General features: G+C 40.2%; 1 protein-coding gene across 1 annotated transcript in view; it reads left to right on the forward strand.

Annotated features, from left to right (window-relative positions):
• LOC116680127 (condensin-2 complex subunit D3-like) overlaps window positions 1-12,864 on the forward strand; it is a 30,006-nt gene that overhangs the window by 4,879 nt on the left and 12,263 nt on the right. Inside the window, 16 exon segments of the mRNA XM_032509416.1 lie at window positions 1,114-1,239; window positions 2,408-2,660; window positions 2,937-2,975; window positions 3,411-3,497; window positions 3,666-3,739; window positions 3,913-4,047; window positions 4,198-4,418; window positions 5,222-5,413; window positions 5,525-5,622; window positions 6,680-6,789; window positions 8,024-8,113; window positions 8,116-8,133; window positions 9,059-9,173; window positions 10,176-10,271; window positions 10,877-11,115; window positions 12,331-12,410. Coding sequence (XP_032365307.1) covers window positions 1,114-1,239; window positions 2,408-2,660; window positions 2,937-2,975; window positions 3,411-3,497; window positions 3,666-3,739; window positions 3,913-4,047; window positions 4,198-4,418; window positions 5,222-5,413; window positions 5,525-5,622; window positions 6,680-6,789; window positions 8,024-8,113; window positions 8,116-8,133; window positions 9,059-9,173; window positions 10,176-10,271; window positions 10,877-11,115; window positions 12,331-12,410 — 1,973 coding nt within the window.

Consider the following 12,864-nt stretch of genomic DNA (forward strand, 5'->3'; position numbering starts at 1 on the left):
ATCTTTTGATAATCTCCAGATTTTGTGATTCCTTGCACACAGTCAATGCACCCAGTGCCAGAAGCCGCAAAACAACCCAAAAACATCCTTGAACCTCCACCATGTTTGACTGTAGGTACTGTGTTCTTTTCTTTGTAGGCCTCTTTTTCTTTTTCTTTTCTTCCTGTTTTCTTTAACCAGTAGAATGTCCTGCTTTGCCAAAAAGCTCTACCTTAGTCTCATCTGTCCACAAAACGTTCTCCCAGAAGGATTGAGGCTTACTCAGGTATTTTTGCAAACTGCAGTCTGGCTTTTTTATGCCTCTGTGTCAGAAGTGGGGTTCTCCTCGGTCTCCTACTATAGCGCTTCTTCTCATTCAGATGATGATGTATGGTTCGAGCTGACACTGATGCACCCTGAGTCTGCAGGACAGCCTGAATTTGCGTGGAAGTTGACTGAGGTTGTTTATCCACCATTCAAACTATCCTGCGTTGCATTCTTTCATCAATTTTTCTCTTCTGTCCTCGTCCAGGGAGATTTGTCACAGTTCCATGGGTTGTAAACGTCTTGATTATATTGCGCACAGTGGACAAAGGAACTTTAAGTCTCTGGAGATTGACTTGTAACCTTGAGATTGTTGATATTTGTCGACAATTCTTGGCTCTTCTTTCTCTTCTCCATGCTTGGTGTGGCACACACAGGCACACAACACAAAGGTTGAGCCAACTTTTATACACTCTAATTGGCTTCAGTTTTGATTTCAATATTTCCAGCACCTGTTACTTGCCACAGGTGAGTTTAAATGAACATCACGTGCTTGAAATGAAATTATTTACCCACAGTTTTAATAGGGTGCCAATGATTTTGTCCAGTCCATTTTATGAGTTTTGTGTCAAATGATGTCAAATTTGCCCTTTTTCTTCTGCTTTTTTGTGCTGTTCCAATGCACTTAAAGGTAACATGTGTGTACCAAAACATTTGTCATTACAACACTTTTCTGGAAGAAATGGTGCATTTTCTTGAAAAGTTCCAGGGGTGCCAATAATTTCGTACATGACAGTACAGATGGTTTCCTGTTTTCCACTATGCTGATGCATCCGTATAGCTTATAGTGTTTCTGCTGTGGATGTTTAGATGGTGGAGAAGAGTGAGTTTCGAAGCCATGGAGCCCAGGCTGTGGGTATGCTGACGTCTCAGATGGCAAGTACAGACTATGCCTGCTTCATCAAGTGGCTGTTTAACTACTCCAGACACTCAAAGGTAACTAGTCCCAATTGTCACCGCTACATGTTGATGTAGTCTGTATTTTCTATTTTTGTCATGGTTCACACTTCACACCCTTATATATGGTTACCGCAGGTTTTTGTACATGCTCTAGTTGATTAGGACCTCTTCCTTAATCTATAATGCAAACATGACAATGATATACAACACTGATTTTAAACCCAACTGTTTTAAGATACACTGCACAATATATATCTCAACGTATATATATATCAATATCAAAAAGCACCGCCAAGGGCGCACAATATTTTTGGTTTCAATATGATAGATGTACATGAGCCCAGTTTGTCTAATTTGCACAGTTTGTCTGGGTTTTTGTTGTCCGGTAATGACCAGACCGTTGCCTTTAACATAAAACAAAAACCTGGAGAGTTCCCTTACTTTCTACATTATAAGTATTGGATATACTGTATGTCAACTTCACCTTGTTTGTAATTTATCACATCATAGGAACAGACATTCAGATATAGGCGGCTAGCTACTTAATAGTTTGTTTCTGATGTTGGTCAGAACAGTATTGTAGGGACTGTGGATTTGTGCATCCTGTCCAGATGCTCTCCAGCTAACGAGGGGTTATGGCTACAGTTTGATGTCACAGGTAATCCTGTAGAAGCCAAAGCTGAATAGAGGGGGCAGTTATAACACATCCAAGCAATCACAATCCCCACACATGGACCATAACCACATAAAGAGTAGAGGTCTGAAACTCCTTTGACTAGATCATTGCTTTAAACAACAATCTAATAGGCCTACTGAATAAGTAAGCCAAAAAACCACAAGAAAAATACATATTAAAACAGGAGGCCACTGCGGGGAAACAGAAAGGTAAAATCCCCTGAGAATTAACAGGCAGTGCCACTTTTCTTCCTCAGTGCAGCCTTAAAGTACATATAGACGGACACATTTTGACTGTTAATGCCAATAAAAGGGCTGCAAATACCCCCCCATTGAATATAAGCATACAGTAGCTGTAATCTCAGACCTGGGCCCCATTGCCTACCTCTACTTGTGCGTGCCGGCTACCTTGAACAAGTGCTGCTCAGGTAGGCGGTGGCACCCAGGTCTACATTTCAGTCAGGGGTCATTACATCCTGTCAGTGGTATCTGTGTGTGTGTGTACAGTCTGTTTTGCTGCCTTATGTAGATGGTGTGCCGGCTGTTTTCCGTGGATGTGGTGATGGTTTTGCTGGAGCAGCCAGAGAGGAGGCCGGAAGAGTGTCTGGACCCAGAGCTCACCTGCTTCCTGCCACACAAGTTCTTGATCCAGAGCCTGCTGTTTGCTCGGCGGATGGACGACTCGCCCACTGTTCAAGGCCACGCCCTCGCCTGCCTGGCCCAGTGTCTGGAGCTGCCTTCTTTCAACGTCACGCGGGCTGTCCACAACCTCTTCTCTGCTAGTGAGAAAATGCACACAATGGAATTGTACAAACATCTGTATTTGAAAATAGACGTTTTTCCTGTAAAGCTAGTGTTGATGTGATGAATTTGGGCTAATTTTGCATCTGAAACCAGTAGACCACTTTGTAAAGCTGACGTTTGAAAATACATAACTCTTTGAATTATTAGAGAATGTAATGGAAGTTTGCATATTTTTAGAGCTGCTGTGTTTGCATCTTAAACTGTTTTTGTGGACACATTTCCACTAAAGTAACTTGTTTACTTTCTCTGTTTAGCTGGAACCCAGACAGTACTGGAAGGTGAAATTACAGAAGGTACACTCTTGTTTCTTTATCACAGAGTTTACAGTTTGACAGTACAGTACGCTCTCTGGCATGTTTAGCGAGTAGGGCCAGGTGTCCCATAAAAAAATCGCAATACTAGTACCCTTAAAGTGGGATTGAGAATCAGCCATCTATTAACATCACAAGAGATTTTATTAAATACTGGATCCAAATTAACGTTAACTAGGTCTTTTAACTGGGGAGGGAATAAGATACCCAGATAAACAATACCTTGCTTTGGTCACTTCAGTTGCAAAACTCTTAAAAGAATTCTGCTGTGAATCATCGGCTCCTGGGTCTTTACCCACAGGCAGGCCCCCATTTAAGTGCCTTTATAAATGTTTGTAACAGTTTGATACCCTGGGCTGGTTCAGTCTTGTGCATGTTGTTTGAAAGGTGTTTTATAGATATGACTGTATGTTTCAGGAGGTTCCCAGAACAGTCAGAAAACCTACCGCACTCTGCCGTTCAGGACTGTGGAGATGAGCACCACTGACGTCTCCGACTGTGACGGTGAGACAAACCGACCTCAGCCACCATTCAAATGATTGTTAATTAAATGCGTTGAGTATTGGATGGCATTTCGTAAATACATGGGCAGGAATTGTTTAATAAGCTTGTGTAGGTATTTATACACTCAAAGTCTGACAAGAGGTGTGTTATTATATATTTTTGATGCAGCAAAAGAGAACCTGGCTCTTCTCCTGAAGCGTGTAAAAGATTTGAAGACTAACGTGAGAAAATCAGCATTGCAGGTATTGGAAACTGAGTTTTACCAGACGACTTCATGTTTCAAATCCGAATAATGATAAGTACAGTAACTGATACTTATGTCACCAGTATATGAGTTTCACCCTAGCTTTCTGTGCAGTATACAAAGAGATGCCTAGATGATCTTTAACCTCTGTGCTCTGCCGTCCCTCCACAGGCCCTTGTGGGTCTCCTGAAACACAACGTAATCCCCATGAGCTGGGAGAACCTGGCTATACTGTCAGAGCGGTGCAGAGACCCAGCTGTTTCTGTGAAGAAGAAGGCCCTGCAGTGTATAGGAGAGCTGCTGACTGTAAGTCTCAACCAGCAGCTCTGAGACACAACATTTTGCACACTGATTACTTTTCCCAACAATCTAGTAACAAGAGAAGAAAACGTCTTACAGAATTTCCAATACACATTTAAAAAAAAGAAAATGTGTGTTGTTTTCTCTGACCACCAGGCTAAACCAGAGTGCAGTGTGGTGCAGAAGGCATGGCTTCAGGGCGTGGTGCCAGCTGTGGTAGACTCTGAAAACTCTGTGCAGGACAAGGCCCTGGAGGCTCTGGACCAAGTTCTGCTAAGCCAGGTCAAACCGTACTCTGCCAGTCGCCACCTGGATGCCAGTCAGAGGCTGACCTGGGACCTGCTAGCCCTGCTCTGTCATGACTGCCAGAACCTCAGGTTGGGAAAACTACAGTCATTCATTCATTTGTGTTATATACAAAATAAGAACAGGTCATGCAGAAGAAAAAAGCAGAAATGTGAAATACTAAATACTTTGATTTTTGTATTTAGATTGAAATAGGGATGGGTGATATGGCCTTAAAATCCATATTGCAATATATATTGCAGCCTCTTGCGATAACAATATATGTCACGACCCATTTCAGACCAGGTTACATAAACCCTAAGGAAAGCCAAACTGCTAAATGTATTATTATTTTTTAAAGAGAAAGAAACGTAGTTTTGAGAACATTTACAGTATTCTGATAAACCTATTACATAATGTTGCAGATAACTAAAATTCAAGTACACTAGTTGCAGAGACTTTAACAAAGAAAAAGCTTAAAGTATTGGGTTTCTTTCCTTTAGTGTAAACCATTCTAAAAGGCACTACACTTTCAAAGATGCACAGGTACTTTAATACCGTAAAAACATATTTCAAACAAAGTTTCTTACCTGCAGCCTAGCACATTTCAGCACACTTGTGTACACACACACACACACACACACACAGCTGCCAAGTAATGCATGTTGATGCTATCGTAGGCCAATTTTGTATAGTTTATATTGCATATCGTTTATATTGCTCAAACTAGTCAAACCACAATGAAAACTGAATATTAGCACAAAACGTTTAGCAGTCATTTCAATCATTCCTCACTTCTTTACTGACCTTCAAATCGTGTCATTTCTGGGGAAACGATCACACCCCCACTGCTGTTGCTACTTGCTACTATTGTTTTTTTGTCCTTGGTCTGCAGCCGGTATTTCAGCAGGGCCTTCACCATCTGGTCCAAAGAGAACAAGTTCACACAGACTTTCATCACTAACCTGATCTCACACACTGACGCCGATCACGCCGCCGGGGCCTGGTTGCTGCTCTCCAAGGTTGTTGCTTCGTCCCCCAGACTGCCCTATGGGAAGATCCTGGATGCCTGGGACAGCATGGTCAGGTGAGAGGGACACACAATACATATTGACATTTACATTGAGGTCATGTTTTATCTTCAGATATGAATTCAGCGTTACCTAGATGATTTTTAATCATTTTCGTTTGCTCTTAGTTCAAAGGATGTAAATGTGACAACCTGCTGTCATATCCTGTGTGTGATGGGAGACATCGCCAAACATTTGAACAAAGATACCAAGAGCAGAATAGTTAGTAAGTAAATCAAGTGTGGGATGATGGGAAAATTTACAGGATGAGTCTGGAATTGTCATAATCTCTCAAATTCAAAGTTTTTATTGCCATGAAAGTTTCAAGCACATCTGAGCCAGTCCCTCACATTGTAGTCACAGCTTTGCTATTCGGAAATGAACTGAACCGCTTCGCTCTGCTGTTGTTGAAGCTGCCTGTGAAAATCCTAGTTTATACAGTCTATGGTGAAAACCCAGTAAAGCGCAGTGAGACAAAATTTATGTTGTTTATTCAAAGTGTGCGGCGACTGGTGACGACTGCCCCCACTTCCTGGTCATTTCCAACCAATCACATAATTCGTCATGCTCCTCCTGGTAGTGACCCACGTCATGCTCAATTCACATTAAAATCAACCCTGATTCAACCCATCTCACAACCTGGGTTGTGAAGCTGAGTTCTCAACCTGGGTTATATCCTGGTTGAGCCGTTGGTGGGAAAGTGGTATAAGCTGAGTAAATCAACGAGGGGTAACCCATTCAAACACGCAGTCTTCCCTGGTTCAATCCTGGTTGAGGCCTGGGGGTGAAAGGGGTATTAGTAATGTAAAGAGCCTTGTGCAGGAGATCACAGTGGATGAATGGGTCAAACACACTGTCACTCCCATGAAAAACCTATCTTTACATTTAGTTGACTTTACATTACATTTAGTAGGTTTTACTGTCTCGTAGCTACACCGCACCTGTCCCCCCTCACCTTCTACCTGCCTGCGCAGTGCCGCTGCACATGAGGAGAGAGCAGAGAGGGGAGGGGCTGCTCGCAGGACAACACTGCCATCTTTTCTACAGAAAGTCACCAGATTTGTCACTTTTGTGAAAAAAAAGTCGCTTTGGGGGCTTGAAAAGTTGCTAAATCTAGCGACAAAGTCTAGTGTACAGAGTATAATGTTGAAAGAAGTTCACTTAGTTTTATACATGCCAGTTAATATAGCAGCTAAGCTGGGATCACAAAGATTTTTTTAACATAAGCATTTTCTGACACAATTTACGGTCTTCTGTATATGAACAAGTGTCTGTCTCTCTAGATGATCTGATGTCTTGGTTGAAGACTTTTACTTTGTCTCTGGAGGTGATCTGTGCTGCTCTAGTGACTCTTTATCAATATGGCCGCAGTGAAAACATCAAAGAGACTCAGGTTGGTGATCTTTTCACTTTAAAACTGCTGCTATACAATAACGGAGCACTGCAATCAAGCTTTTGTTGTGCATCGTTTCATAATTGAAAATGTTAGATGCAAAATGTAAACCAAAGACCATAGTTTGGAAAAAGTTCTGTTAAAGTTTGGGCCTTACATAAAAAGAAATAAATGAAAATTGTGGCAGCTTTTGAACTATTCATACTTGTATTTTGTGATTCTACTAGAACATGTTTACATGCATTAATCTTCAAAAAACACTTTGTTACTCATACTGCCCGTGGCTGCTACACCGGTATTCACCCTCTGTATGAGACGTTCTGTATGACCCTGCTTCTTTAATAACCCCTCCTGAGAAAGCCCAGTCTGCTCTGATTGGCCCGCGTGTTTCCTTGAATCTCCGAATCTCTGCACTGCTCCAGTTTTGTTTCACTAGTAGCAGCTGAAGCCACTGCAAAGGAGTATAAAGCAGAAATTTGTATCTAAAAAATCACCAATAAAGGCTTTTAAACCAAATACTATAGAACCAAAATGTTTCAGAATAAAAATGTGATGTGGAATTGGGAAGAATTTAACAACATTGGCAGCTAAGGCGACATATATTACTTCCGTTAGTATGCAGCTACATGCAACAATGTTAACACCAAATTATCTAAAACAAAAAACAAAAAAGTCCTGCCTGCCTTGAGCCAATGACCAATTGCAGAAGTTTGACTAAGTGTTGCGTAACACAGTCGTGAGTAGAAAAAACTGTTGAAACCTGAGTGTTCAGAACAGTAGGAAATCCAAACGTTTTAGCTCACTGGGATTTGTCTAAAATACGTTCACCTTTTATTATTTTAAGTTAAGTTTTGGCCACATTTAACATGAAAATCTGACATTATAACAATGTAGATATGTCCACTTTAAGTATTTATGTTCTGGGGCTTGACCAGTGTCAATTTGATATTGATGATGATGATGATGTGTTTTAAATAATGACGCGGTGTAGAGTTTCAACTTTAACTTAACGTTGCTTTATACTTGTAAAGTTTTAGATTTTCTGCAGAATATAAACTTGTGTAATTCCAGCTTGGAGCAGGCACAACTCATCAGCCAATATTCATATTTTCTCAATATGATGTCCAGCAGTGGCTGTCCTCCATCATGATTTAACCAAAATATAATAAAATATACACCAATTCCTTCTTGTAGTTTCTGACATGTTATATGTGATTTATTTTGTTTTCTTCAGGCTTTCCTGAACCACCACTGTGGTGAGCTGGTGTCGGTCTGCGAGGCCTATTTAGCTGGCATCATCCTGAGTGAAAACGGAGCCCAGAACTTCTCAATGAGGAGCTGATGGTAAGATCTTTCCCATGCAGGTTCACAGTCAGCTTTAAAGGCCCATCGCCCTCGTTTTTGCAACGTGTACCACACTGTCACCACGGTAGCCAATAGCCAATCCATCTTAAAACTGAACTGAAAGAAAGCAAACAAACGACTGTGAGAGCACACAAAGAAGTCTCTTCTCATTTTTCATTTTATCAATCCAGTACACCTAAGAGCTGTCCAAACTGAAAGAATTACGTTTGAATGTTCCTTCCTAGGTTGAAATGATTTTAATATCTCACTAGAAACTAGACAAACTAAACTAGACAAAGGTAACTATATTTAATTTGATACACTTAAAAATTCAATTTTATTTAAATTTGACAGCTGTGAAAGCTATTGGGTTTCTGAGCTAGACTTTTGAGAGTACGCTTATTTAGTTTCACGTAGCTTCCTTGTGGATTTGTTAGCCGGAGCCCAGCTAGTCAAACAGAACCTTGTGGATTACCACAAGGCTCAACGGTAAGTTTTTAAATTGGTTATCTGCTTGGCAACCAGGCATCAGCTTTTTGTTGCCGAAATTGACATTATGGTCACGACCCAGAAGCTTCGGACAATATTTTGTACAGCTAAATTACTGGAATTGTTGGTTCTTTGTAAATTATAGATGTAAGTATCTATAAAATGTCTAGAGATACTTATTGTTGTGATTTAATACTCTAAATAAAGTTGAATTAAAAGGCGGTCCACAAACCAAAGGGTGACGTCACTGATGCTACAGTACGGCCATTATTTTTACAGTCTATGATCTCGACGGAGGGCTGACAATAAGAAAAAAAGTTCTTTGCAAATGAGTGTGGATATGCACATCACTCTTTTATTTGTTTCAGGGTGCTGCACCATCTCAGGTGCGGGATAGCTGTGCTTGTCATCTAACTGAATATGCTCTCTCTTCTAGGTAAAACACCTCCACACTCTGGGTGTGGCGTCACTTCACTGTCCTGCCAAGGTTGGCAAGAGGACGGTGCTGCTGGTGGAATCTGTCCTCACAACACATTCTGACAAACTGGCAGGTAGGGAGGATGGACATCTAACAGATACTGTGCTTTTTAAATTTACAGAATCTGCAATAGTGTTATCCTGGTTTGGAGGTTAGAAGAATGAGAATTGCTGAGAGTCGGGTGTTACCAGGTGTACTTCTATTACAGGCAATTGTGGTAAAATCTTGTCAGGTGTTTGCAAGTCATTTAAAAGTCTTGATATGGCCCAGGTTGAGTTATATTAAGCCAGGATTCAGACTAAAAACTGCCCTGCGTTTAAACACCAAGGGATATGTTGGTGGGGACGTGTTTTTTGAGGTAGTGGGAGGACAATGAAATATGATACAGGAAATCCAGTTTAAAAAAACAAGTTATGTGTTAAAAGCATAGACTGTATATAAAGATGGACCGTCTAACCGCTCCCCAAAAGTGAAGCCAAAACATTTCAATCACCCTCTGTTGGCTGGCTGCAGTACAGGTCATAGACCCCACCCCCTCCTTGTTAGAGGATGGGAAATGGGCCAAACTAAAGAATCAAAGTAAATGTCAAATACATTTTTCCAAAAAATGGGTAGTTCTAATTAAGCTGATGTTTGTTCAAGTGTGAATTGTTCTTTAAAATTTGGTTTTCATTAATGAATTTGAAGCTACAAAAAAAGGGTGAAACGTCTGTGATTGACTTGCAATTATGTCCGGCGGATGTATGGGTTTCAAATGTGCAAGATGGCAGCGGCCATATCCGGGGTATTTTGGCAGGAGAAACCGTGGGAGAAAGCAGAAACGCAACTTAATCTTTATATATATATATATATATATATATATATATATATATATATATACACACACACAGTCTTTAGTTTTATTTTAAATTGGGACCAAGTTGCATGCTAAGCAGCTAAGGATTAGCTACTAAGCATTTTACTGTGTAAAAATCTGTTGGAAAAACACTGTTATGGCTATTTCTAAAACCTTGTTAGGATTTCTGTACTTTGTTGGTAACATGGCTACCTTGTTCTTTGTGTTGGTCATTGACAGAGTGCGGGGATGAGCTGCCAGCATCACTGCCTCTGTCCCAGTTCAAAGCTAACTCTCTACCAACCAGAGTCCGAGCTCACGGAGTCATTGCTTTAGGTAACCTGTTCTTCTCTGTTTATATCTGCCTCCTCCTTTATGAGAAACCTTGTTCATAGCCTTAACTTCAATGCATTTCTGCTGTCTCATACATTTCAAAGATCTCAATCAGTAATACTTTGATCCCCAGGTAGAAATTGGGTTACATTTTTTTGTTTTTATTTCACACACACAAATACAATTCACATTGAAGAAATATAAAATGCATGTGAGAGTGTGGTTAAAACCTGTTATGGCTTACATTTATAAAAGCAAATGGACAAACAACACAACGGATACCTATGTTTGTTCTAAAAAAACGCCTAGATCTATGATTAGTGTGTCAAAATGCAAGAGTATAAATAAGAACATTGGTTTAAATGTACAGTATTAATGCCCAAGTAAACAACAGTATTTGACATTGAATGATTATTGCACAGAAATGATAAATTATGGGCTTTTAGCTGCTGACAGTAGTGAAATAGGTCCAAGGCCCATTGATTCCTGTGCTTGACTCATACGTCATGGAGTGGGTGGGTGACATCGTCCAAGATGACACCTAACTTGGACAGTAACCTCTAAGCAATCCTCTCTTAACATTTCCTCTCCGTTGGCGTCTGGTTTAGGTAAACTGTGTCTGCAGCATGAGGATCTCGTCCAAAAGTACCTGCCGGTGTTTGCCAGAGAACTTGAGGTTGGGACAGAGGTTGCCGTGCGCAACAATGTGGTTGTGATCATGTGTGACCTGTGTGTTCGATACACCAACATCGTGGATCATTATATCCCCAACATCTCTGGTTGTCTGCGGGACAATGAGGCTGTCATCAGGGAGCAGACCCTCATCATGCTGACCAACCTGCTCCAGGTGGGAACTCTTCTACACATTCTTCTTCACTAGTTTATAGTTTAAAAAATTGATTTCATTTTAGTTTTATAAAAAAGAAAGAAAGGGGATGATATCAACTAGGACTGAGCCATATGGAGAAAATCAAATACCAAATACCTCAGTGTCGATATTGTGACGATAATGTGTGGTTGGCTATTGGTGCTTTAACAAAATGTTATTTACACAATGACATTTTTAATAAATATTCTCCAGAAATAATTTAATCGCTTAGTGGGTAAAGGTAAATAATAGAACAGCTAGAACAGTCTGGTAGGTTCAGAAAAGTACATTAATTTACTGTAATGTAGCCGTTAAAGACAACACTTATCATATTATCATATTACGATATTATGATATATCCAAAAACTAAGACCATATCCAGTCTCATATCGTGATATCGATATATTGCCCAGCCTTAGTATCAACATATATAATTACGTCCAAAGCTGTTTTGCACCCACAAATACAACAGTTATGGGTTTTTTTTTTCAGTTGACTAAATATACCAACAAACGCTAGCGGCAATTTGAAGTCAGCCTTAGAAAGACAACCACCTTACAACTCGGCTACTGAGCAAATCAGAAGGTAAATAGAAAGTAGTGTCTGGTGTGTGTGCCAGTGTTTATGCATTTGTGTGTCAGCCTATTCCCGCATTTGGCGAGTGTTAATTTCAGACCTTTCCCCCGTACTGTGAAACAGTAGCCATTTCATTTTCTTTGTAAATGTAAGAGAACTTGATTAAAGAAGAATTTTCAAGATGCTTGAATCATCTCCTCAATGGAGTTTGTTTTTCAACAGCTATTTATTGATTTTACTTAGGTATATTGTATATAATTTGCATAGTTAATATTGTTCTTTGGTGTTCAGTTCATACAGGTTTTTCAAATATCATTTAATAAAAATATCTTTTTTTTTTGCATCGACTCGTGGGTCAAAAATGGTGATATGAACCGAATCATGGGTTTGGTGTATCGTTAGAGCCCTTCTCAAATGGCTTGTTTTCACATGACGTAAGACATCATTGTATAGACTATTCCTTTGCAATTTAACACCACATTAGCCTGAGGGTTATGCCAACTAAATTTGGGTCATCATCGATCGACTCTGCATTCCTCCTTCATGCTACTCTGGGAATCTTTAAGCAGGGTGTGTTTTCAGTGTTTATCTATAATTGCCTTTCTTATTTATTTCTAGGAGGAATTCGTCAAATGGAAGGGCTCCCTCTTCTTTCGCTTCATGGTGGCGCTGGTTGACCCAGTCCCTGCCATCGCCAGGTAAATCACACTGCATAGATAAAAAGGTGATTATATAAGAAAACAATTTTAGGACTTAACGTGTTTTAATTCAATTTTAATTAGAGTATCAAATCATAACAAAAGTTATCTCGAGACACTTTACAGATAGAGTAGGTCTAGACCACACTAATTTACAAAGCCCCAACAATTCCAGTAATTTCCCAAGAGCAACCAATTGATGTGACAGTGGTGAGGAAAACTCCTTTTAGGAAGAAACCTGGGACAGACCCAGGGTCTTGGTAGGAGGAGTCTGACGGTGCAGGTTGGGGTTGTGGTGCACAGTGGCAATAACAGTCACAATAAAGATAATGGAACACTGACTACAAATGGTAGTCATAGTTAGAGATGGTCCGATACCATTTTTTGCTTCCTGATACCAATTCCGATACTTGAACTTGTGTATTGGCCGATTCAGAGTACTGATCCGATACCA

Source organism: Etheostoma spectabile, unplaced genomic scaffold (assembly GCF_008692095.1).
Source record: "Etheostoma spectabile isolate EspeVRDwgs_2016 unplaced genomic scaffold, UIUC_Espe_1.0 scaffold00018338, whole genome shotgun sequence".
NCBI lineage: Eukaryota > Metazoa > Chordata > Actinopteri > Perciformes > Percidae > Etheostoma > Etheostoma spectabile.